A 27004-nucleotide genomic window follows, 5' to 3' on the forward strand; every position below is an offset into this window, starting at 1 on the left:
GCATTTCTTGCAGGACAGCTCAAGGTTTTCTGGCTATTTGTGGTCACAACGGCTGAGTGAGCGTGTCTTACGTTTCAAGTCTGCGCCTCTTTGTTTCAGAGGACAACCACATCCGCCAAAATCAGCTCAGCCATATCGTGGATTGGATCAGTGAGTTCATGACAGCAACAGGATGCAAGGATGAGATGGTTGTGTTCGATGTTCTTTGTGGGGATTTCAACTTCGATAACTCCTCAATGGGTGAGTATCATACTCTACCCACACCTGCAAATGACAGTGTTTTCTCATCCCCTGCTGTTTACACCCTGATCTCACTTGTTGTTATCTTTCAGTGTTCTATAAATTCTAGAACAGGACCCATAGAACGGAAGACTAAAATTTCACACAGTACCAACCTGTTTATTATCTCTGCAAACATGATTCATTCATTGATATAGATTGAACAGTTGTGACCCCAAATCCAGTTCCAATGGCAACCCACTAATAACAGCCTCTTCAGCTGAAAAGTCACTCATCAATTCCTTTTCTATATTAATCCCTAGTTTATTAACACATATACAATATTGCAATGAAATTCCTTGTTTGGGTGAAGCTCATGGAGTACTACACAGTAGTACACTCCATGATGATCGATGCAACAATAAATATAACGACAAATGCAAAAACAGCAGAGTGGTGCAAAGATTGTACTGCAATCTGAGGTCGTGCAAAGAAAATACAGAAGTACATTAATTAAATAACTGAATTAGATATTTTTAAAGTATATTGCAGGACCTCTGGAAAGGAAATGTGAAAGAGATGATTACTTCAGGAGTTGGAACTTATCGGCACATACAGTTTCGCTCAAAACCCGTGTTCTCTCAATGTGCCATTTTATAATGCAGTAGAATGCCCTCAGAGTACAGTCCCAGAGAATGCTATCCTGTGACAGCTCACTGAATGTCTCATTACAGTTTAACCAGCCACTAATTCGTTTATTTTAGAGGATCATTTGGAACAGCAGCATCAAATCCTCAAACTGTATAAAGATCCTTGCTGCATTGCGCCAGGTAAAGAGAAGCCTGGAGTCATAGGTGAGTACTCCTCTCCCTCAGTCTTTAAAACAGATTGTGCCCTTTATTCTGTGAACTGTTTTGACTGTTTTACTGTTGTTTTTACAATCCATGTTCTCGGGACATCTAAATCCAAATTTATTATTTATTTATGTTATGACATCGGTTGGAAGCTGCATACCAAATCTCGTTGCGCTTATGTGCAATGACAATAAAAGATATTATTATTATTAAACCTCGCCCACTGGCCAGCTATTTAATTGCCATCTTAATCCTTCCTTAAATTTCCTGATTAACACCCACATACTGCTTTCATTCTATTTGGTCTCTATAATGTCAACAATATCAATAATATCTGCAGTGGATACCAGCTCATTTTATTTTAATTCCCCCAGACCATCGTAATTGGCCTCCCACTCAGTCAAGTCGAGCTTAGAATCATTGAAGTGCAGGTACATTGAAAGTCTTGCTTGGAGCAGCGTCATAGGCCCGCGGGTAATGCACAAAACATAAATTATATGTAAACAACATAAATTCTAGAAAGCAATAAAAAGAAAATAATTTGTACAAATATGTACTCAATTAGGAAAATAAAACATGACTGTTAATTGCTTTAGTGACAGGTCCATATGCTCTCCTGCAGACTGGGGCAATTCAAATTTCTGTTTTGCAAGGATTCAAAAGATGATAGAATCAGGGTGGATAGCTTCGCATGCAGATCAACTGTGTGATAACTATATGTTAGTACAGGTACAATTGAATGGCATAGATGGGAAAAGGTAAAAGTATTAAATAATCATAGGTAGACATAGAATAAGTAATCATAGAATACTTTAAGCAAATGACCATGTAACTAGGTGTAGGAGCCATTCATGCTTAAGCTAGTTACTGATGGCATATTATTATTTTGTCTGGATATTACTAGCAGTATTATTTTGAATGCTTGGGCGAGGGTATTTGATACATAGATGGGTGTTACATATTATAGTTAGAGAGGGAGTGGCCAGGTCAGACGAGCCACAGGAGTTGGAGAGAACACAGTTCTCACCAGATAGTAAGAACAGAAAGCTACAATTTGTATACGAATAAAGAGGATCTGGTATGTTCATCTTTTTGTCTGTACAACTAGTTCAATAAAGAACCAATTGAGCTGGAAATAACGACTGGAAGATCCGTTCTTATCGTCTGTGTTGTGGATCAGTTAGTATTAGTTAACCTGATCCATGTCATGTTTTACTGCATGCCGTGGTGTACTCAAACAGTCATCTGGTTATGCCTCAAATTATCTAGTCTGTTAGTCCAGCCTCTGGTTAGATTTGTTGCTGAGCTTGCTTACAACACCATTGTATTTGAGCTCTGTGTGTTTACTATAATAAACAACTTCTACTTATGTTTGGATCCTGAGTTATTATACATGTTTATATGCGTATGATCACTCCCACTTACCCGAACAGTAATGGCAATGGAAAGTTGGACATTGGAAAAGTTTGAAATTGCCATTGTATTGAAGAGAGAACTAGTCTCTACTAGTGAAGTGGAGCTTGTGAAATGTGGGAACATAGTATTGTTTTTTTTCATAAGCGTGACGTTGCCACTCTGATTACTGAACATGGTCGCCATCTGCGCTATTCTGACTAATGAAGTTTGAAGACTTCGGAACCCAGTGCAGGGAGACAGTAAGTACGTACTGCATTAAGCTGTATTGGAAAACGGCTGCTAAAAGATAAGCTGTATTGGAAAATGGCTGTTGCAATGGAGATTTGAGAAGTGACTTTAGAATCACAACGATATCTGTTGTTTTGATTTCCCGGTCAGTTGTTTTGAATTCCAGCTTGTAGGCATACGGCTTTACGTCAACACGTCTTAAAGTGATAGTGAGTATGTCTAAAGCTCAGCCACAAGAGGGAGATGTAGAACAAGATTCTGGAGAAGAGAGAAGAACCATTAGGTACACGGACAAAGACCAGGAATCGTTCATGGAAAAGTGTCAGAAGTCAAGAAACACGATTTGCAAACAAGCTAACAAGTTAATTGAAAAGCTGATGGAGCTCATGAAATGGGATGAGAATGTGAATGAGGTACAATCTAACCTGGTTCAATTAACCAAGCTCTGTAATGAAGTCAGAGAAAACCAAGAGTCTATGATCAAAGTACCACTGCCTGAAAAGAAGCTCGAAAGGCAAAGGCAGTGGTTTCAATCAAGAATGGAATTTTTTAATGGTTTTATACAAGATGTAGAGATGTGGTTATCTGAAGTTGGGGAGCAAACTACACACTCCATAGTTGAAGATGCCTTACAACAGAGGATGTGAAGGCATTGCATGTGTTCTCGCTGTTTCTTAGTAGTTGTTGCAATGCTATGGAACATCTCACCAATATGGAGGAAATGAGTGTTGCTTCCAATATGAAGACTATCCTAAAACTGCCTTACAAGCTCAGAAACAAGTAGAGGGATAGGGCATATCGAATACAGGAAAAGCATAGACATCGAGCTAAATTTTCTGACCTGGTAGACTTCATGGAGAGGCAAGTAAATATACTGTCAGATCCACTTTTTGGAAACATTCAGGATGCTAGACCAATTGCAATTGTCAAAAGCTCTACTTTTGCTAAAGCATGAGAAAGACCAGGACAAAAGGGAAGCAATTTTGCAACAACTGTAATACCTGTAAAAACAGCAGTGCAAGTAAATCCGACAACAGGTGGAACAAGAAGAAATATATCTACCACTAATACTCAATGTTCTTGTTTGTTCTGTAATAAAGGTGGTCACAGGGTGGTGTCTACTGATCAGGAAGAAGGAGCACAAAGAAAGACATCTTAAGGGGGAAGGGATTCTGTTTTGGATGTTTGAAGAAAGGACACATGAGCGAAGTCTGCATGACTTGTGATGTGTGCAACCAAGATCATCCTGAAATACTTCATGTTGAACAAAAGAACACAGAGAAGAAGCCGGAGCATACAGAACAAAATTAGAAGCCAACTGAGTGATGCTGTTTCCTCATCTCAGATGTGTGGGCATATTGGGGCCGGTGATGAAACCTGCATCCTCTCCATCATACCAGTATAGGTAAAGAGCCACAAGGGAGACACAGTGTTACAAACATATGCATTTTTGGATCATGGAAGTTCAACTACCTTTTGCACAGAAAGCTTGTTGAGAAGGCTGAACATTACAGGACAAAAGACTAAGATTCTCTTGCGCACCATGAATCAAGAAATGCCTGTAATCAGTCATCATATCTCAGGTTTGGAAATGTCTGGTCAAAGACGATTTTATACAACTATCTGCTGTGTTCACACATAAGACCTTGCCTGTTTCTCAGTTAAACATTCCCAGACTGGAAGACCTGATACAATGCCCTTACTTGAAGGATATCAAGATTCCTAAAATAGACTCTGGCATCAACCTACTCACCGGAACAAATGCTCCAAAGGTATTGGAACTTTGGGAGCTGGTTAACAGCCAAGGGGATGAACTATTCGCCGTGAGGACCCGACTTGGATGGGTCATCTATGGTCCCCTGAGAAGAGACAACGAAACCAGGGATGAAAATGGCTGCCCTTCTGCTGCTGTCAATCGAATATATCCATTGTAAACTCAGAGGAGCTATACTGGTCAAGCAATACAATCAAGAACAGTGAAAGAACCAGCAGGGAAACAGAGGAAATGTCTAGAGAAGAGGTAAAGTTCATGGATATTACAAATCACTTAGTAAAGATGATAGATAGACACATTTGTCTAGACTTGCCTTTCAAACAAGAAAGCGTCAGTTTGTCGAATAACCGTTGCATTACAGACCAGCGCATCCAGAGCCTGAAACGCAGGTTTGGCAAGAATAAGAAATTTCATGATAAATGTACATCTTTCTCACAGAAATGATTGATAATGGTAATGCTGAAATGGTACCAGTGGACCAGCTGAATCGAAGTGATGGAGAGCTCTGGTACAGCCCACACCATGGGGTGTATCACTCCAGGAAAGGGACCTTGGGGGTGGTCTTTGACTGTGGTGCAGTCTTCAAAGGAACATCACTTAACTGCTAATAGGCCATTCTCATGTTACGAGCTGACTCAAGAGGTAACCCGAGTGAAGGGGTCGTGGTTGAGCACGATATAACAAGTGAAAGATCAAGAGGTTAACCGAGTTCCCACGGGTAGACGGCAGTTTCCCGTTTACTTGTCATTTCTGCGATGTTCCCAGTTCGTCTCCCGAGTTACTCTTGAGCCAATCCTGATTGAAGTTTTGTTTTAATAAGCAACAGTGTTATGTTTTAATAAGCAACAGTGTTAAAAAAGACCTCTCCATCCTGTGGCTTTGTTTTAAAGATATAATTCAGAGCGGCCGCATCTATTGATGTGACCTACAAAGGGAAAATGCGCACCTTCCAGTGCCAGAGCAGTTATACTTATGATTTGTTTGAAACGCACAGGTTTGATATGTTTTAATTGAATTTACTGCCATGTCTACACACTGCGGGGAGATGGGAGATTAAATCTTTGAATGTGGACGGATGTGCACATCAGATTGTTGTGAGACGGAGCTCAAGGTTCGCCTCCTGAGTTGCTTTGGTGCCCAGGCGTGAGTTGAGATGGAGAGAGGTTGGGGGGGGGGCGTCATTAATCTGTCTGGAGTGACATGGCTCTTGGGTTAGGCTGGGATCATTCTCTGCGGGGTGATCTTAGTGCGGGAGACAAGTGTAGAAGAGGTGTACTGACTGGGCAGAACTTTGGAAATGATTGCCCACCAGTCTCAAAAGCTGCTGTGTCTCCCTGTCCCTGGGATAGCAGGAGGCGATCAAACAGCACAATACCCCCCTCCCCCTCCAACTCGAGGAATCCGCTCCCCGATGGGCCGCTACGGTGACAAGTGGCAGTTCGCCCACAGCCCGAGCTGCGCCCCCTCATCCGCCACCCCAAGAACAAGACGTACCTTGCACACCATCAGCTTCTGCCTCTACGGGGAGTGTGTTCCTCTGGAGTTGGAGCGGGGCTGAGCTGGAGTTGCTGCTGGCTGTGGGTCTCTGGGATCTCCGTGCTTGCAGTGGGCCTGGGGGTCGGTGTCCCGTTGGTCCTGACGTCTCCGACCACCCCCCTGGACAGGAGCTGAGACTGGGAACTGTACCGCCCTTGCCCCCTCCCTCTGCAACTGCAAACAACCACACTCTCCTGCTCACCTGCAAGGGCGGTACAGTTCCCAGTCTCAGCTCCTGTACAGGCGGGTGGCCGGAGACGCCAGGACCAACAGGAACCCGCTCACCGATGGGCCGCTACGGCGACGTGGCAATTCGCCCACAGCCCGAGCTGCGCCCCCTAATCCGCAACCCGGGTTCCTCTGGAGTTGGGGCTGGGCTGGAGTTGCTGTTGGCTGTGGGTCTCTGGGTTCTCCGTGCTTGCAGTGGGCCTGGGGGTCGATGTCCCATTGGTACTGACGTCTCCGGTGACTGGCACGGACCTGCTGGCATCGCCGACGTGAAGACAGTGCAAAGCCCCCGCGCCGGTGCTATGGGCAGGGAGTTGGAGAGGGGAGGGAAGGGGTCACACACATGGCCAGGAAGCAGAGGGGTGTAGGTGGGGGTGGTGACAGATGGGGCCAACAATGAGTGGAGAAAGACAGAAACACCGACGTGCAAAGGAGACCTACAACAGTGCATGATCTCTCTCGCGTGGCAGGTGACTGTCGCTGGGAAACTGAAGGGAGCGACAATCTGCTGCTGCCTGCCCGCTGAGTTAAAGAGTTCCCACGGTAGACTCACGATACACTAAGGTAAAAGCACGGGCCACTACGTTCTTAAATCGAGTTAAAATGTTTCAATTATTAACCACAAGAGTAAAATTGACTCGTGGAAAATTTCAAATATGTTTGATTTTTTGCAAGAGTAGACAAGTTATACGAGAACCTGCCGTTAGCGCCACGATGCACTTCGTTGCGTCCACGAATGCCGTACGTTAATCGTACGCTATTACCACGAGGTTTAACTCTGGTTACCTCTTGTGTCAGCTCGTAACGTGAGAATGGCCTATAACTGTTGCAGGGTCCAGACCATACCAATTCACCAGGCACGTGCCGTCAGGGTCGGCAAGGTAGGCTCTGCCTACCCTGACTAAAATTATAAAATGGTAATTACTAAATATAAATAGTAAAGGCATGGGAGAATAATGCCTATCTAAGAGATCGATCTCTTAGGTAGGCATAATTCTCCGTGCCTTTCATCCGCAGCACTTGCAACACGCGAAGGTCTGTGCAGCCCACGTGCCGTCAGCACTGCTTCAAGCCGTTAATGACAAACGGGGCTGAAGGCAGCTGAAATTCTGCCTTCGCAGTACTGCGCAGGCACAACAGCCTACTGCGCAAGCGCAACGCTAGTTTCTTGCCGGGTTTTTTAAATATGGATTGCCATTATCTGAAGAGTATCTGAGAAAACAAATGAGAAGAATGGAGTTCGTGTACCAATAATGTGGTAAGTAAATTTCTTGGTGCTATATGTTTTTAAATACCGTATTTCGTGGTGGGCGGGGGGGAGGGAAGAGTTCCTTTCACAGCGTATGGGGAGTCTGGCCCGGGGTAAAGTTGTGGGGAGGGTAGGAGCGTTGTGATGGAAAGGATCTGGATCATGCCAGTAACCCACTTGCGACGCTCCTTGCACGGAGCCACCACATTGAGGCGGGGGGGGGGGGGGGGGGGGGGGAGTAGCCTGGGTGGCTGTGAGCGGCTGCCGGGCCGGACAGCGGAACCGGCCGCCACCTCAACGCCTTCTGCCGGCCCCCGCTCACCTCTGGCATCTCTCCGTCTAAAAACCTCGCTCGCTGGCCTCACTCATGTCAGCCACTTCCCGCAAGTCCTTAAATTTCGACAGCACAGTTGAGGTTACTCTGCTGTGGGAATTTAAGGATGAGAGGTGTTCAGACGGAGAGTACTGCCAGAGATGAGCGGGCCGGCAGAAGGCGCCGAAGTGGCGGCCAGTTCTGCTGTCGGGTCCCGGCGGCCGCTCGCAGCTACCCGAGCTGCTTCTATCCCCGGCTATAATGCTGTGGCTCCGCGCCCGGAGTGCCACAGCAGCGGTGAGTGAGTTACTGGCATTATCCACGACCCCCTCCTTCTCAACACTCCTGCCTTCCCCGCTACTTTACCCCTGGCACAGACTCTCCACACGCTGTGAAAGGAACTCTCCCCCCAATTGGTCCCTTGAGCAAGTGTTGTCATTAAATAAGATCACAACTGATTCAACTTTTCCCTGTGCTCCCGTTTTTCCCACCATCTCTCCACCTGCCATCACCCTTCACCTTCACCATTCAGTAATTCAGAATAAAAGAGACTTGGAAGCCTTGGGCAAATTGAATTGTTACTGTCTTCACTTTTATTTTTTATTTTTACAGAGAGAACAATCTGCGCATGCGCGGTTTAAGTTTTTTTTTATAGCTGACTGACTGCCTACTCTGAGTAATTAATCACGGCACGTGCCTGCAACTCACGCATTGGAGTTCTCATCAGATTCAGACATAAACCGGTTGTTTTGATGGCTAATATCAAAGCAATGTTTCATCAGATCAAGGTATCAGAAAAGCATATTGACTATTTGCGATTCCTGTGGTCGCCTGAGGGTGATGTGCAGCAAGATCTTGTTGAATACCGGATGAAGGTACATCTTTTTGGAGCAGTGTCAACCAAGTTGTGCAAACCTTGCATTAAGGAAGACTGCTGAAGACAACAAAGCTCATTTCCCAGCAGAGGTGACAAACACAGTAAATAACAACTTCTACGTAGATGATTGTTTAAAGTCCATGCCTTCGGAACAGGAAGCAGTTCGAATGGCAAGAGACCTAACTTCCCTCTGCCAAATGGGAGGATTCATGCTATCAAAGTGGATCAGTAACAGCCATGCTGTATTGGCAATCATTCCACAAGGAGTCCAGGGAGTTGGACTTGGTCAAAGACAATCTGCCGATGAAAAGGGCACTGGGATTGCACTGGTGCGTTGAAATACCAGAGCAAAAGGAGGCTACAAATTTTTGGTTATTGAGTAGAGCTACTACTCGTGGAAAAAAGCAGTTTTTATGTCTGGCTGTGGCAGCTTTGACAGTCCGGAGTCGCCTTCCAGTGATTCAAAGAGTTTGTGGCCAGGGTGAGAGGGGTCAGAGATGATCTTACCCGCTCGCTTCCTGGCCCTTGCAGTGTACAGTTCATCAATGGAGGGAAGGTTGCAGCCAATAACCTTCTCAGCTGATCGGACGATTCGCTGCAAACTTCGAGTGTCGTGTTTGGTGGCTGAGCCAAATCAGACCATGATGGAGAAGGTGAGGACAGACTCTACGATGGCCGTATAGAATTGGACCATCATTGCCTGTGGCAGATTGTGCTTCCTCTGCTGCTGCAAGAAGTACATCCTCCATTGTGCATTTTTGACAGTGGAGTCGATGGTAGCCCCCCCCCCCCCCCCCCCCCCCCCCATTTAAGGTCCTTGGAGAGGATGGTTCCCAGGAACTTAAAAGACTCCACAGATGTGACTGTAGTGTTGTTGATGGTGATGGAAGGGGGAGCTCACCTAAAGTCGACAATCAATTCCACTGTCTTAAGAGCATTGAGCTCCAGGTTGTTGCGATGGCACCAGGCCGCCAGCTGTGTCACTTCCTGTCTGTAGGCAGATTCCTCCCCATCCTGGATCAGTCCAATCAGGATTGTGTTGTCCGCAAACTTGAGAAGCTTGACAGAGGAGTCAGTGGAGGTGCAGTCATTGGTCTATAGAGAGTAGAGGAAAGGGGAGAGTATGCAGCCTTACGATGCTGCTATGCTGAGGGTCTGCGGGTCCGAGGTGTGCTTTCCCAGCCTCACATGCTGCTTTTTGTCTGTCAGGAAGCTGGTGATCCACCGACAGAGGGGTTCAGGCACAATCAACTTGGAAAGTTTGGAGTGTAGCTCTGGCATAATGGTGTTGAATGCAGAGCTAAAATCAACAAACAAAATCTTTGCATAGGTCCCCTGGCGATCTAGGTGCTGGAGGTGGAGTCCAGGCCCTGCGTCATCCACAGATCTATTGGCCCGATATGCAAACTGCAGAGGGTCCAGCAGGGCGTTCGTGATATTTTTCAACTTGGCCACCATAAGCCTTTCAAGGGTTTTCATGATTACAGTGCGACATGCCTGTAGTCATTAAGACCGGTAATCCTTGCCTTTTTGGGTACAGGGACAATAGTGGAGACTTTGAAGCATGCAGGGACTGGTTGAAAATGTCTGTGCCAGTTGTTCGGCACAGAGCTTGAGAGTAGAGGGGGAAACATTGTCCGGTGAAGTGGTGATTGGAGAGGGGTGGGTGGGTGGGTGTCTTAGAATAAAGGGGAGGTCATTTAAGACTGAGGTGAGAAAAAACTTTTTCACCCAGAGAGTTGGGAATTTATGGAATTCCCTGCCACAGAGGGCAGTGGAGGCCAAGTCACTGGATGGATTTAAGAGAGTTAGATAGAGCTCTAGGGGCTAGTGGAGTCAAGTGATATGGGGCGAAGGCAAGCACGGGTTATTGATAGGGGACGATCAGCCATGATCACAATGAATGGCGGTGCTGGCTCGAAGGGCCGAATGGACTCCTGCACCAATTTTCTATGTTTCTATGGAAAGGGTCCAGTCTTTTCAGACTGGGGTCTGGCTGTGTTGGTTGGGGGAAAACATAGAAACATAGAAAATAGGTGCAGGAGTAGGCCATTCGGCCCTTCGAGCGTGCACCACCATTCGATATGATCATGGCTGATCATCCAACTCAGTATCCCATCCCTGCCTTCTCTCCATACCCCCTGATCCCTTTAGCCACAAGGGCCACATCTAACTCCCTCTTAAATATAGCCAATGAACTGGCCTCAACTACCTTCTGTGGCAGAGAATTCCACAGATTCACCACTCTCTGTGTAAAAAATGATTTTCTCATCTTGGTCCTAAATGACTTCCCTCTTATCCTTAAACTGTGACCCCTAGTTCTGGACTTCCCCAACATCGGGAATAATCTTCCTGCATCTAGCCTGTCAAACCCCTTAAGAATTTTGTAAGTTTCTATAAGATCCCCCCTCAATCGTCTAAATTCTAGCGAGTACAAGCCAAATCTATCCAGTCTTTCTTCATATGAAAGTCCTGCCATCCCAGGAATCAGTCTGGTGAACCTTCTCTGTACTCCCTCTATGGCAAGAATGTCTTTCCTCAGATTAGGAGACCAAAACTGTACTCAATACAGGGAGGGGGGAGGGGGGGGGGGGGGGGGGGTACCAGGGTTGTGTTTCTGCTTGTCAAACCTGCAGTAGAACCCATTCAGGTCGTTGGTCAGCTGACGATTGTCCAAGGAGCGGGAGACTTTCCTCCTGGTGATTTCTTGCAAGCCCTTCCACACTGAAGAAGTGTCACCAGCTGAGAACTTGCGCCTCAACTTCTCAGAGTACCTTTCCTTGGCAACTCTGATTCCTCTTCTCAGCTTGTACTTTGCCTGCCTGCAGAGGTCTGCATACCCGCTCCTGTCGCCCTCCTCTTTAGACTGTCGGAGCTGTCTGAGTTCTGCAGTAAACCTGCGCTTGTCGTTGTTGAACTAGGTCCGGTTCCTAGTTGGAATGCACCTGTCCTCACAAAAGCTGACATATGATGATAGTGTCGGTATACTCATCGAAGCTTGTGGTTGCTTTCCTGAACACATTCCAATCTATACAGTCAAAGCAGGATTGTAGGTTCTCAATGCCCTCACTTGTCCACCTTTTCATGTTGTTCTGACCACAGGCGTAGCAGATTTTAGTTTCTGCCTGTAGGTCGGAATAAGGTGAACTAGACAATGATCAGAGAGACCCAGACGCGCCCGGGGAACAGACCGGTCTGTGTAAGATTACTCCTACTTACCCGTGTAGTAATGGCAACGGAAAGTTGGACATTGGAAAAATTTGAAATTGTCATTACACTGGGTGTGTCTCGTACTCAGATCTGACTCCTGCACATCTGAGACCTTGTTATAGAGACACAAGGAACTGCAGTGCTTGTTACAAAAGAAAACACAAACTATTGGAATAACTCAGTGGGTCAGGCAGCATACAGTATCTGGAAACCGTGAGTCTGAAGAAGGGTCCCGACCCGAAACATCACATATCCATGTTCTCCAGATATGCTGTTTGACCTACTGAGTTACTCCAGCATTTTGTATATTTTTTTGAACAAATAATTCATGACCATTTTTACTACACAGATCTATGTGCATTACTTGAGTTGAATGCTAGATCTCCAGAGTGAATGGATGCAAGAGAACATGCTTCAGTTCATAAGGATGCCACTCTAGTAGAGAACTAAACTTTTTTTAGCAGGGAAGGCATCTGGCTGGTCTATCTGAAATGCTTACAGGATAGGTGGTGGACGCAATTGCTGTGGCATCATTTTCTTGATCAACTGGGCCAATGAGCTGAGGAATGGCAGATGCGGTTTAATTCACATAAATATGACCTATTGAATTTTGATAAGATAAACCCAGGCAGAGGTTGCACAGCAAATTGTAGGGCCTGGAGTGTTGTAGAACAGGGAGCTAGAGATACATGTGAATTGAATTGAATTGAATTGAATACCTTTATTGTCATTCAGACCTTGCGGTCTGAACGAAATTTCGTGCAGGCACTCCTAGTGTTGCGTAAATGGCAATAAACTCGCACTTGCGTAAACAGCTCATAGTTCATACCTTGCCTGGGATCAACGCTCCAACCACGGCCTGCAGACTTTTAACATCAAGGAGCTCGCAGTCTCGGGTTGAGACCGACGTCGGGAAGCTCCAAAAGCCGCATGATGTTCGACTAGCCCCGACCCGGTGTAGATCGCCCGACGTGGGGGAGCTGAGATTCCCTCCGATGCAGGAGCTTGATCGCCCCGACGAGGAGGCCTGCCGCTGGCTACGGGAGTAAGATCGTCCTGTCAATAGAGGCCCCCGATCGCTGGAGGACAAAGAAGGGAGAGATTGAACTTTTTTTGCCTTCCATCGCAGTGAGGAATGTGGAGGAGTCACTATGGTGGATGTTCATGTTAAAATGTATTTTGTATGTTCTGTTGCTTTTTATTGGTATGATGACTGTATGGCAAATCAAATTCCTTGTATGTTGCAAAATATACTTGGCTAATATAGTATTATGATGATTATGAGTAGGTGGTCCTGTTTCCTGAATGACCCGTGTTATTACCAAGGGATTGCCAAACAGGATAGTGCAGCTGAATCTTTGAAGAAGGGCTGCGACCTGAAACGTCACCTATCCATGTTCTCTAGAGATGCTGCCTGACTCACTGAGTTACTCCAGCACTTTGTCATTTTGTGTATTAACCAACATCTGCAGTTCTTTGTTTCTACCTAGTTTTAAGGTGATTCCAACATGTAAAATCTGACCTATTTAAGGATTTACCTAATTCTCACGTAAGTCTGGGAGTGTCTGTACGTGGTTCCATGAAAGTAGCAGCGCAGTAGACATGTTAGTAAAGAAGGCGTTTGGCACACTTATATTCAGCGGTTAGGGTATTGAATACAGAAGTTGGAACACATTAGAACTGTACAAGTCGATGGTGAGACCACATTTGGTTTACTGTGCACAGTTCTGATCAACCAGCTATATGAAGGATGTCATTAAACTGGAAAGGGTGTAAAATAGATTTATGAGAATGTTACTAGTTCTAGAGAGTTTCAGTTGTAAGAAGAGGGTGCATCAGCAGGGTCTATTTTCCTTGAAGCATAAGAGGCTGAGGGGTGATCTTATAAAGGTTTATAAAATCATGAGGGGCATTGATGAGGTAAATGGTCACAGTCTTTATCCCCAGGGTTGGAGTGATTAACACTAGAAGGCATAGGCTTAAAGTGAGAGGGGAAAGATTTGAAAGGTATGATTTTCTTCCACGCAGTATGGTGGGAACGTGGAATGAGCTGCCAGATGAAGTGATTGGGGCAGGTACGATTGCAATTGTTAAAAGTGACTTGGGCAGCTGCATGGGTAGGAAACGTTTGGAGGGATGTAGACCGAGAGTGGCAAGTGGGAGCAGCTCAATTAGGCAACTTGGTTGGCCTGGACTGGATAGCCTATTTCCTTGCAATAGCTCAATGACTATTTAAGAAACAGACAACACAATATGAGTGAACTTTATTTATCCCAGGAGGGAAATTGATCTGCCAACAGACATAAAACACAATGATCAGATGAGCACATGAATCACTAATGAATTGGACTGTGGACAGAGCAGTGGTCAATGTCTACCCCGTGTGTTAAATACCTCTGTCAGGCCCTTTTCAAGGAAAATAACTTGGGAATCATTCTGGTAAATCTGTCTTGCACCCAGTCCAATTCCTTCACAACTTTCTTAAAGTCTGTTTCCACATCGTTGGCCATTGTTTTATAAAGATCTCAATTGGCTTGTGCTGTCTGTTTTCCAGGTACTCTGTTAGAACAAAGAACGATGTATGAAGAGCCAGTGATCAGCCCTGAGAATTTGCAGCGGTGAGTAGTGGCAAAAGTGGGAGGGAAAGCAATCTGGGCCCGGCTAGTGCTTCATCCTTCAATGTGACCTGTAATACAGCACATTCCCTGAGTATTTATGTTCAGAGGGATACCTGGGTCCCTGAAAGTGGTAACACAAGTATTGTAGATAGTCTAGAGATCGAGATACGGCACGGAAATAGGCCGTTCGGCCCACTGAGTCCATGTTGACCATCGTTGATCATCTGTTCACACTTGTTCTACACTCCAAAGCCATCACAACCTTTCTCTCATGCAGCGACCAGAACTGCTCCAAAAATGCTCCAAATATGACCTTTGTGAACCAAAGTTTTATACAACTGCGAAGTGATTTCCCAATTTTTATACTCGGCAGGCTGGCCAATGTAGGCCTGTAGGCTGCACGCCTTCACCATTCTATCTAGTTTGTGGCTTCTTTCAGAGAGCCATGGACTTGGACAAATTTATACTACTAAATTTACATGTGCATGATTTGCCTGGATAGCATGCAAAACACAGTCTTTCATTGTATCATGTGCACGTGACAATAACAAACCAATAATAATGTGATTGCGCTGGAGAGAATGCAGAGGAGATTTCCCAATTTGTTGCCTGGCATGGAGAACTTCAGTTATGAGGAGATAGGAGTGGTTTCTGAGGAACCTAACGGGGTTCAGATAGAGGTGCACCGTCGTTAAGAGGGCCACAGATAGGTGCATAGTGAGAAACCTTTCTCCATGACAGAGATGTCTTAAACCAGGTAGGTTTGGGTAGGATCTGAGGATATATTTTTAAGCCAGAGGGTGGCTGCAATCTGGAATGCATTGCCAGAGGAGGTGATGCAGGCAGATCCACTCTGCACATTTAAGTATCTGAACGATCACTTGGATCTCCTTGGCATCGCCGGCTATATACCAAGTACTGGTCGATGGGATTAGTGTAGATAGGAACTTGATCATGAGCACGGACATGGTGGGCTGAAGGGCCTTGTTCCGTACTATTATAACTCCAAAACACCCAACTACCTCTCATTCTTTCAGGGTCTTGGAAATTGATGAGTTGAGGAAACAGTTCCTGGCATTCCCGATTAACTGCGTCATTGACACCAACGACAGTCCAGAGGCCTCAACTGTCGGAGGGGGACGCAGGATTGATTACTTGCTGTATCGGGAAGATACTGTTGCACAGGAAGTGACAACTGTAAGTATGGTTACCAGTACCATGCTACCAAAACCCTGTATGCACTGAATTATGTTTGTTCCGTCTCTTGAGAACATCAAATTTTAGATTTTTCTCCCTTGTATGAAAGCTGCCTCGGGAAAGCAGCCAACATAATCAAGAACAATGAATACAATGAACAACTCCCTGGTTCACTCATCCTTTCTCAGCCAAAACCATCCCTCCCCAGGGATTTTCCCCAGCAAACGCAAGATATACAATACCTCTTGTCCCTATGCCACCTCCCTCGACTGCATCCAGGGACCTCAACAGTCATTTCAGGTGAAGCAGAGGTTCACTTACACCTCCTCCAACCTCATCTACTGTATCCGGTATTCTCATTGTGGACTCCTATATATCGGCGAGACCAACCGCACACTGGGCGACCATTTCGCTGAACACCTACGCTCAGTCTGCCTTTGGCCTATGCGATCTCCCAGTTGCCAAACATTTTCCCATTCCCATACTGACCTTTCTCTCCTGGGCTTCCCCCAGTCAGAGTGACGCCACACGCAAATTGGAACAGCATCTTGTATTTTGCTTGGGTAGCTTACAACCCAGTGGCATGAAGATTGATTTCTATAACTAAGTAACCTGAGAGTAGGGAAGATTCAAACATCCATTCCCCCTCTCTCCGTCCCTCCCCCACCCTGTCTGTACTCCCTCGTTATTACCTCATCTGCTGCCAACAATTGACCATTGTGGGCTCCACCTTTCCTGAGTCATCGATGCAGCCTTTACATAAAGAAACATCTAAAATAAAATAAAATGTTGGGAGAGTCCAGAACCAGGGGTCACAGTTTAAGAATAAGGAGAAGGCCATTTAGGACTGAGATGAGGAAAAACTTCTTCACCCAGAGAGTTGTGAATCTGGAATTCTCAACCACAGAAGGCAATGGAGGCCAATTCACTGGATGTTTTCAAGAGAGTTAGATATAGTTCTGAGGGCTTAAGGAATCAAGGGGTATGGGGAAAAAGCAGTTCCCCCTCATGTTACCCCTAAACGTCTGTCCCTTAATTCTCAAGTCATGTCCTCTTGTTTGAATCTTCCCTACTCTCAGTGGGAAAAGCTTATCCACGTCAACTCTGTCTATCCCACTCATCATTTTAAAGACCTCTATCAAGTCCCCCCCCTTAACCTTCTGCGCTCCAAAGAATAAAGACCTAACTTGTTCAACCTTTCTCTGTAACTTAGTTGCAGAAACCCAGGCAACAATCTAGTAAATCTCCTCTGTACTCTCTATTTTGTTGACATCCTTCCTATAATTAGGCGACCAAAATTGTACACCATACTCCAGAATTGGCCTCACCAATGCCTTGTACAATTTTAACATTACATCCCAACTTCTATACTCAATGCTCTGATTTATAAAGGCCAGCACACCAAAAGCTTTCTTTACCACCCTATCTACATGAGATTCCACCTTCAGGGAACTGTGCAGTTATTCCTAGATCCCTCTGTTCAACTGCATTCCTCAATTCACTACCATTTACCATGTACGTCCTATTTTGATTTGTCCTGCCAAGATGTAGCACCTCTTCCCAAATCCTCCCCTTTCTGCTTTCTGCAGAGACCGTTCCCTCTGTAACTCCCTGACAATTCGTCCCTTCCCACCCAAACTACCCCCTCCCCGGGTACTTTCCCCTGCAACTGCTGGAAATGCAACACTTGTCCCTTTACCTCCCCCCTCGACTCCATCCAAGGACCCAATCACTCTTTCTAGGTGAAGCACAGGTTCACCTGCACCTCCTCCAACCTCATATCTGCATCCGCTGTTCCAGGTGTTAACTTCTCTACGTCGACGAGACCAATCGCAGGCTCGGCGATCGCGTCACTGAACACCTCCGCTCAGTCTGTCTTAACCAACCTGATCGCTCAGCACTTCAACTCCTCCTCCCATTCCCAATCTGACCTTTCTGTCCTGGGCCTCCTCCATTGTCAGTGTGAGGCCCAACGCAAATTGGAGGAACAGCACCTCATATTTTGTTTGGGTAGTTCACACCCCAGCGGAATTAACATTGACTTCTCTAATTTTACATAGCCCATGGTTTCTCCCTCCTTCCCCTCCCCTTCCAAGTTCCCGCACAAGTCCTACTGCCTCTGCCTACTTCCTTTCTTTTTCCCGCCCCTCCCCCCGGCATCAGTCTGAAGGATCTCGACCTGAAACGTCGCCAATTCCTTCTCTCCATAGATGCTGCCTCACCCGCTGAGTTTCTCCAACATTTTTTGTCTACCTTCCTATATCTCTAGTTTCCCTCTCCGACTCTCGGTCTAATGAAGGGTCTCAACCTGAAATGTCACACCTTTTCCTTTTCTCCAGATTGTGTCTTACCCACTGAGTTACTCCAGCATTTTGTGTCTATCTTTGGAGTAAACCAGCATCTTCTTACACATTTAAAATGTACATCCTTGATTGTTTTATCCATTATCCAATCTGAATATCAATGTATAAAACTTTGTTGGATAACACTTGAGGACGATTAGGGCACATATTTATAACAAAGACACTGGAGAAATGTGTGTAGCACAGTGGTGCAGCTGGTAGACGTGCTGCTTCACAGCTCCAGAGAGCCAGCTTTGATCCTTTGATCTCCGGTGCTGTCTGTGTGAAGTTCACACCACCTCCCTGTAACTAATGTAGGTGGAGCAACAAACCAGCATAGCTGTGGAAGGCCAAAAGTCCCGACTCTAATGTACGATTCACAATCTAACTTTCGACTATTTTTAATTATCCTATTACCCTGAGTAACAAAATCTATTTGTGGCAGATTCTTGAGCAATAAATAAATTGCTGGAGAAACTGAACAGTGGGAAGAGGAGTCCTGCCCTGAAACATCGTCTGTTCATTCCCTCCCACAGATGCTGCCTGATCTACTGCATTCCTCCAGCACTTTGTTTTGCTCAAGATTCCTGCATCCAGACTCCTGTCGTCTCTATGTTGGTTACTTGTTCTTGTTTATTAATGATGAGTAGTGATTATAGTTAATCTGTGTGTTCTTTGACAGGAACTGGATGAGTTTACTTTTATTACCCAGCTGGCTGGAATGACTGATCACCTTCCAATCGCAATGAGACTCTTCATTTCCATGGCATCAGAGGATGATCTCGTTGATGAATTTTGACCTACAGTATCTCCCACCCCCAATAAGAGCCAAAGAACTTCAAGATGTGTCAAAACTACCGTTAAAGGATGTTTTTTAAATGCATAAATTATGAATACAAATCATGACATTTGACATCTGAACAAACTAGGGGTGTTTGCTGTCCTTTATGCCTATTGTGCTGGAAATTAGACCATGGATCTGAAGAATGTGCACTTTAAATGTTGGATGTTTGGAATCTAGAGCTGTTGGAGGTCAGGCCCAATATAAACTCTCAACCTTGGCTGCAAAGTCCTGTAACTGGATGTTTGGAATCTAGAGCTGTAGGTCAGGTCCAGCATGAACTCTCCACCTTGGCGGCAAAGTCCTCTGCTTTCTTGTTCTTTTCCCACACATCATTTCCTCAGGATGCCAATGTGATAGTTATTAATTTATTGCCAAATGTCTGGTTTGTATGCTGCTGTGTCCAGTCCCCTCAATTTCTATTTCCACTTCAATGCCTGCAAGCAAGAAAACCCAGACCAACGACTATTTGGGTCAAGACTCTTCTGATCCGATTTGAACAGTGTTCAAGAGATAGTTGCTGATTTAGGTTGAATGTATTACAGAAGATTCCATCGCACTAGATTTCTGTCTTTACTCCCGTTCAGCTATACTTTCATAACTAATAAATGAAAAAGGAAGGCATCTGCTAGCCTATTCTTGGGTTGCTCTGACTTGTCCTGTGATGTTCATGGTGTCCAGGAGATACATCACAATATCCATAAGATCGCAGACTGGTGGAGGCTGATGAGCCCTGATGATGGTGAAGGGTTGACATTCCCAATCATTGCTCTGAATGAGTGATGTGCAAGCATTTCAGTCACTAATCAAAACAGAAACATTGGGGGGAGGGGGACCAGTCTCAGTGGTTAACATTTAGCTTAATGTTGTTCCTACAGAGGGATCCTGGAGGGGGGGGTTCCAATGCCATAACTACAAGTAGACTGAGTGGAAAATAAGGCATATATTATGCTTGCCTTCATTGGTCAGGACACAGTACAAGAGAGGAAGTCACAATGAAGCTTTATAGGATTTTGGTTTAGACCCACATTTGGCGTAACCACCAGCAAGCAGTCTGGTCGCTCCAACACAGGAATGATATGGAGGCTTTTGAAAGGGTGCAGTGGAGGTTTAGGAGAACCTGGATTAGTGTATATATTAGCTACAAAAAGAGTTTGGGCAGACAGATTGTTTTCTCTGGAAGACCAGAGCTTGGGGAGAGACCTGATGGAAGTATATTTTTTTTTTAAATGGTGCATATCTTTAAGGTGAGAGAGGAAGGTTTATACAGATGGTGGCTAGTGCCTGGAACATGCGGCCAGTGGAGGTGGGAAGGTAGATACGATAGTGACGAGTGGTGAAGTCTGAATGGTCCCCATGTCCCAAACAACTCTGACCAACTTCTACAGATGTGCTGCAGAAAACATTTTATCAGGATCCATCATGGCATGGTTTGGGAATAGTTTCATCCTTTAACTCCATCTATACTTCACACTGCCTCGTCAAGGCAACCAGCATAATCAAGGATGAGTCTCACTCTGGACATTCCCTGTTCTCCCCTCTTCCATCAGGCATAAAGTACAGAAGTATGACAACACACACCTCCAGATTTAAAGACAGTTTCTTCCCAGCTGTTATCAGGCAATTGAACCATCCTATCACCAACTAGAGAGTGGTTCTGAGCTACCATCTACCTCATTGGAGACCCTCAGAATATCTTTCATCAGAATTTACTGGAGTTTATCTTGGACTAAAAAATGTTATTCCCATTATCCCGTATCTGTACACTGTGGACAGCTTGATTGTATTCATGTATAGTCTTTCTGCTGACTGGATAGCACATAACATAAAAAACTTTCTACTGTGACACGTGACAAACTAAACAAAAATGGTGTGCTAAATTTAATCCACTTTAGTAACAGAAGACAGAATGAAACCTTTAGGTTTTCCAAATATTTTATTATTATTATTAATATTTTATCCCAGTTATTTATTTCTACAATCACAATCGATAGGAGATAAAAAAACATTTTCATAAAATAGAAGCATTTGCCAGTTAGCAGAGGCAGCGGTTACTGGTTTATCAGCTGCTGCAACACAGTCCCAAATGTTCCTGCCCGTCCCCTCCTCCACCCTAAAACACCCACCACTAATTCCCCCAAATGGAAGACCCTTTGCTGGGAAGATAACTCGCACTGTAAAACAGTGAGTGAACTGCAGGGGGTGTCCCTGGTCAGGTTGCTGTACAGCAGCAGGAGGATTTCCAGCTGGGCTCACTCTGCCTTCAATGCAAGGTTGGGCCTGGCCTGGCTAAGCTCAGCAATCACTGCAGAGAATCCAATGCAGCACCCAGGCTGCTCAGTTGGTTGAGGCTTGGTTCCGGCTGAGAAAGCAACCTTTTCCTGAGATTGAAAGCTGGCAATAGCCCCCATAGTTTACAGCATAACAATTATAAATCCATATTTTCTATAATGCACCATGATTTACATATTCACAAGTCACCAATGTTTTATCCATTCTCAATGTGGAAAGGCAGTCATCACTTTGTACCGATAGGAAAGGAATAAGCTTCTAATTGAGACAAGGAACTGCAGGTGCTGGAATGTTGAGTAGGGACAATTCAGCGGGTCAGGCAGCATATTTGGAGAGAATCGACAGACGATGTTTCGGGTCGGGCCCTTCAAACTGAAGAAGGATCCCAACCTGAAATGTCACATATCCATGTTTTCCAGAGATGCGGCCGGGCCAGTTGACTTACTGCAGCACTTTGCACGTTCCTAATTAAAGTGGTCTCCGAATGAGACCAGTGACACAATGTATTGCTGTTGGAACCTGGGGTATAGAAGTTGAACAGCACCGTGATCTGGGACTCCCCCCTCAGGGGAGGGAAGAGGTGAAGAGACTGCAGCGCTGCCTGTTCCCCTACCCGTGGACAGACCAGCGAGCAGGGTCTGGGTGTCATGGTCTTGCCTCAGCTACCCCCTCCACCAGTAACTTTACAATCACTCAGAGTGCACCGACAGAAAAAAGCAAGGCAAGTAGAAGACCATCTTTACTCTGTTACCGGTAGCAATAGCCCCGCGTCAAAAAGTAAGTGGCCCCTGACAGCTTGTACAAGGAAACATTTCATGCACCCAGCTGATCAAAATCTGAAACATGTCATGGGAATATCAGGTGGGGGGTTGTTGTACGCAATGTCAACTACTCGCTGGTACACATCCAGGTACAATGATTTTAAAATCTGCTTTGGAGACCTGGCCAGGCCTTGCATCCTCTGAATGTCTGTTGAGAGAACCTCCCACCAAACACTGACTGAATGAAGAGCTCCTGAAATCAGAGGAGTCCTGCAGATGCCGTTATTCCTCTGCTTTCCACTGGGCGTCAGGCAAAATTAGTCATGGATACAACGCAGCATCCAATCAGCAAATGCCGGAGGAAGCAGCCAGCTGCCTCGGTGGCGAGAGAAATGGAGCCAATGTCTCCCATCAGCGACACTCTAAATAACGTGATTTTCCATCCATCGGTTGATTAAGTCAACAATAAGGGCAAGTTTGATTTAGAACCACTGCCTCTCAATTCCCCTCGTGTCCAGGTTCCCAATCACTGTCCAAGCAGATGATCCAGAGCACCAGGAAATATAAAACCACACTACCTGTGGCACCACACACACCACGTAAAAAGGCAACAGTGAAAGTGAACAGAAAAAGGGAATGTCCAAAGTTCCTCACAAGGAAATAAAACTAAGACTCTTTCTGCACCTTGGACAGTGGAGATAATGTTGTACGGTGCACAGCTAGGAGAAATGTACAGAAAATGAATCAATTGAATATGATAAAGTATGGAAACAGGCCCTTCGGTCCACCAAATCCATGCCAACCATCCATCGGCCTTTTGACACTCGTTCCACATTATCCCTCTTGTGCATCCACTCCCTACACACGTAGGAAATTTACAGAGGGCCAATTAACTCAGACCTGCACGTCTTTGGGATCAGGGATATAACTGGGGCACCCGGATGAAAATCCGGAGAGAACGAGCAGACTCCACAACTAACATCACCCGAGCACAGGACCAAACCTGGGTCTCCGGCGCAGTGAGGCAGCAGTTCTCCCGACTGCACTACTGTGCACCACTAAAGTGGAAGACGCTTAAGGCACTAAACTCGGGATGAGTGCCCAGAGCAAGCCCTTTGAAAACACACCATAACAATGCACACCTCCACAGATGGGACTTTGTTTACATTCAGAGACAATTCCTGGTCTAAGAACATCTATCACTTTCACTCCACCAGCCAATGCACTCAGGTTGTCTCAGGGAAGCCCGTCAACAGCTCAGACCAGATCATGGCCTGCCCTAGGCGTCCTCTAATGGCTGTGGCCACCTTGCAATATGTCCCCAGCCTCCGCACAAGACACCTTATACTGCAGGCTGGTCCCGTGCTCCAGCCTGCCACAGATGTCGGCTGGCGATCCATGTTCTTTTGAAGGTGATGGGGTAAACCTCAGGACGATTGGTGACCGGAACACTAAATTCCATTGACTGCAGTCCAAATCAGCTTTGACCTGCACAGAGTACCTCTGAGGTCAACCTAGAACACGGAGCTTGGCCTGCAGTGCAGTTGATACGGTTTTTGCTTTATTTATCGATTGTGCTCTGAACTTTACGGAACGAGTTGGACACATGGGATTTGTTTGTGGAGGTGAGGCTGACACACTACCCGTCGACTCTAGCCGTCGTTGGTCTCATGCGAGCGGGATTCTTACTTGACGCACTTCCCCTGCGGCCGCCGATCGCCAGTGAGCTGCTGTCCTCCTCCGCCGCTCAGTAAGCAGTTGACAAACTGGGAGATTTCATCTCGGCCCCGGTAGATCCTCTTCAGCCCGCGGGGCAGGCAGCGGCAGGACGTCAAGTTCAGGTAGCTGAGGGCAGGGCTGCTGCTTACTACCACCCTGAAGGACGGAGGGGAGAGCAGAGAAAGGAAAGCAGATGTTAATCCCTATTGCAAATGCAACAACAACCGGGGAAAAATACGTTGGCTGTTTCCCGAGGGAATTATGGCACTGGGCAGCTGCTAACAGAAGGCTCTACCTGCACAGCCTCTGTACAGAAAGACGGGTCAAAGTTTAGGTTTATTATTGTCATATGTACTGAGAAAAGGTGAAAAGATCCAATCAGATCAGATAATTGAAATCAAATCAGATAGTGAAGATGGTTATCTAAAATTACAACAGGATCTTGGTCAGTTGGGCAAGTGGGCTGAGGAATGATTAATGGAGTTTAATGCAGATGTTGAATGCATTTATCTGCATTAACATGACAATAGACAATAGGTGCAGGAGTAGGCCATTCGGCCCCGAGCCAGCACCACCATTCAATGTGATCATGGCTGATCTTCCACATGAGGCATTGCACTTTGGGAAGTCAAACCAGGGCAGGATCTTTACAGTGAACAGAAATACCCTAGGGAGTGTTGGAGAGCAGAGGGATCTTGGAGTGGAGGTACATAGTTCATTGAAAGTGATGTCACATTTAGATAGGGTGGTCAAGGCGGTTTTCGGTACATTGGCCTTGAAGGCAAAGAAGTTGGGATGTCATGGTACACTTGTACAAGACGTTTGTTAGGCCACATTTGGAGAATTGTGTTTACTTTTGGTCACCCTGCTATAGGAAGGGTGTGAAACTGGAAAGAGTGCAGAGAAGATTTACGAGAATGTTGTCAAGACTCAAGGGCCTGAGCTATAGGGAGAGGTTGGGCGAGCTAGGACATTATTCCTTGGAGTGCAGGAGGCTGAGTGGTGATCTTATAGTGGCATAAATGATCATAATTGGATCAGATAGGGTGAATGCACGACTTTTTCCCCAAAAGTAGTGAAGTCAAGACACAGAGGACATAGGTTTAAGGTGAAAAGAGAAAGATGTAATAGGAAGCCGAGGGTGGAGGGTATATGGAACAAGCAGCCAGAGGAGACAGTTGAAACAGGTACTATAACAACATTTAAAAGACATTTGGACAAGTATATGGATAGGAAAGGTTTAAAGTGATATGGGCCAAATGCAGGCAGGTGGGGCAAGCATAGATGGGGTTTCTTGGTCAACATGGGCAAGTTGAGCCAAAGAGCCTGGTCCCATGCTGTGTGGGTGTGTGGTGTATGGTCTTTCACACTCGGGCTCGAGGTGACTACCACATGGATGAAGATGAATACCTGATTGCATCCAGGGTGACCTTGGTCCCAGCCAGGTTGAGAGAGCGTAAGACGAAATTCCCCTCAGGCCCCGCCAGGATTCCCATGGCCAACTCAAGGTCCTTCTCTTTGTAGCACTGACCAGTGAGATCCAGCTCTTCCAACGAGTGTTTCCACTTCAGTGCCATCTGCTCAGAACCCTGCTTGGCCAACAGCAGCGTGGTGGTGCTGCAGTAAAGGCCCAGGAACAACCGCACAAGATCTGGTGTGGGAACAAGCAGAGGGTTTCATAAGAAAGCAATTAGGAACGGCATGGGGGGGGGGGGGGGGGGGGAGGGGGGGATAACACGGCTACTCGATTCTGTTCAATCAAAATTACAGAATAAAGATCTGTCTGCCAAGCTTTAGATTTGCACAAAGGTTGCAAAGGTGGGAGAAGGGGAAATCGGGGCATTTAATTCTGCTACTGCTTTCTCAGCACTAGAACAGCGGCTATAAACAACATGCTCTGTGACTGTGGAGAGGAAAACAATCTCTTCGGGCCCCAGCTACGCCTGCCTCTTTGTCGGGTACGTTGAACAATCCTTGTTCGAGACGTACCAGGGCCCCATCCCCGACCTCTACCTCCGTTACATTGACAACTGCTTTGGTGCCACCTCCTGCACCCACACACAACTGACTGACTTCATCCACTTCACCACCAACTTCCATCCGGCACTCCAATACACCTGGACGATTTCCGACACTTCCCTACCATTCCTTGACCTCACCATCTCCATCGCAGGGGACAGACTCCTGACCGACATACATTACAAACCCACTGACTCACATGGCTATCTGGACTACACGTCTTCCCACCCTGCCCCCTGTAAAGACTCCATCCCCTACTCCCAATTCCTCCGCCTACGCCGCATCTGTTCCCAGGATGAGACATTTCATACCAGGGCATCGGAAATGTCCTCGTTCTTCAGGGAACGGGGATTCCCCTCCGCCACCATAGATGAGGCTCACACCAGGGTCTCATCCATACCCCGTAACACTGCTCTCTCTCCCCATCCCCGCACACGCAACAAGGGCAGAGTCCCTCTGGTCCTCACCTTTCACCCCACCAGCCGGCAAATACAACACATAATCCTCCGCCATTTCCGCCACCTCCAACGTGACCCCACCACTCGCCACATCTTCCCATCTCCCCCCATGTCTGCCTTCTGCAAAGACCGCTCCCTCCGCAACTCCCTCGTCAATTCTTCCCTTCCCTCCCGCACCACCCCCTCCCCGGGCACTTTCCGTTGCAACCGCAAGAAATGCAACACCTGTCCCTTCACCTCCCCCCTCGACTCCATTCAAGGTCCCAAGCAGTCGTTCCAGGTGCGACAAAGGTTCACCTGTATCTCCTCCAACCTCATCTACTGCATCCGCTGCTCTAGATGTCAGCTGATTTACATCGGTGAGACCAAGCGTAGGTTGGGCGATCGTTTCGCCGAACACCTCCGCTCAGTCCGCAATAACCTACCTGACCTCCCGGTGGCTCAGCACTTCAACTCCCCCTCCCATTCCCAATCCGACCTCTCTGTCCTGGGTCTCCTCCATTGCCAGAGTGAGCAACAGCGGAAATTGGAGGAACAGCACCTCATATTCCGTCTGGGGACCTTGCGTCCTTATGGCATTAACATTGAATTCTCCCAATTTGGCTAGCCCTTGCTGTCTCCTCCCCTTCCTTAACCCTCTAGCTGTCTCCTCCCACCCTCCCATCCGCCCGCCCTCGGGCTCCTCCTCCTCCCCTTTTCCTTCTTTCTTTCCCCCCCCCCCACCCCCCATCAGTCTGAAGAAGGGTTTCGGCCCGAAACGTCGCCTATTTCCTTCGCTCCATAGATGCTGCTGCACACGCTGAGTTTCCCCAGCAATTTTGTGTATCTTCTGGTCCCTTCCTGACCAGTATGC

The 27004-nt window shown here is 46.4% G+C and overlaps 2 protein-coding genes across 5 annotated transcripts in view; one reads left to right on the plus strand and one right to left on the minus strand.

Annotated features, from left to right (window-relative positions):
- LOC116986009 (sphingomyelin phosphodiesterase 5-like) overlaps window positions 1-19526 on the plus strand; it is a 38537-nt gene extending 19011 nt beyond the window's left edge. For all 3 annotated transcript variants that reach the window (XM_033041199.1, XM_033041193.1, XM_033041208.1), the window contains 5 exons: window positions 100-240; window positions 984-1073; window positions 14459-14522; window positions 15560-15719; window positions 18744-19526. In XM_033041199.1, the coding sequence (XP_032897090.1) occupies window positions 100-240; window positions 984-1073; window positions 14459-14522; window positions 15560-15719; window positions 18744-18860 (572 nt within the window). In that variant the 3' untranslated portion in view covers window positions 18861-19526. The remainder of the gene's footprint in view (window positions 1-99; window positions 241-983; window positions 1074-14458; window positions 14523-15559; window positions 15720-18743) is intronic.
- Window positions 19527-20819: 1293 nt separating this feature from the next.
- Window positions 20820-27004, minus strand: part of fbxl6 (F-box and leucine rich repeat protein 6) — a 28531-nt gene continuing 22346 nt past the window's right edge. For both annotated transcript variants that reach the window (XM_033041222.1, XM_033041230.1), the window contains exons 9-10: window positions 25085-25325; window positions 20820-23830 (exon numbers count right to left, since the gene is read on the minus strand). In XM_033041222.1, coding sequence (XP_032897113.1) covers window positions 23641-23830; window positions 25085-25325 — 431 coding nt within the window. In that variant the 3' untranslated portion in view covers window positions 20820-23640. The remainder of the gene's footprint in view (window positions 23831-25084; window positions 25326-27004) is intronic.

This window comes from Amblyraja radiata, chromosome 2 (assembly GCF_010909765.2).
Source record: "Amblyraja radiata isolate CabotCenter1 chromosome 2, sAmbRad1.1.pri, whole genome shotgun sequence".
Lineage (NCBI taxonomy): Eukaryota > Metazoa > Chordata > Chondrichthyes > Rajiformes > Rajidae > Amblyraja > Amblyraja radiata.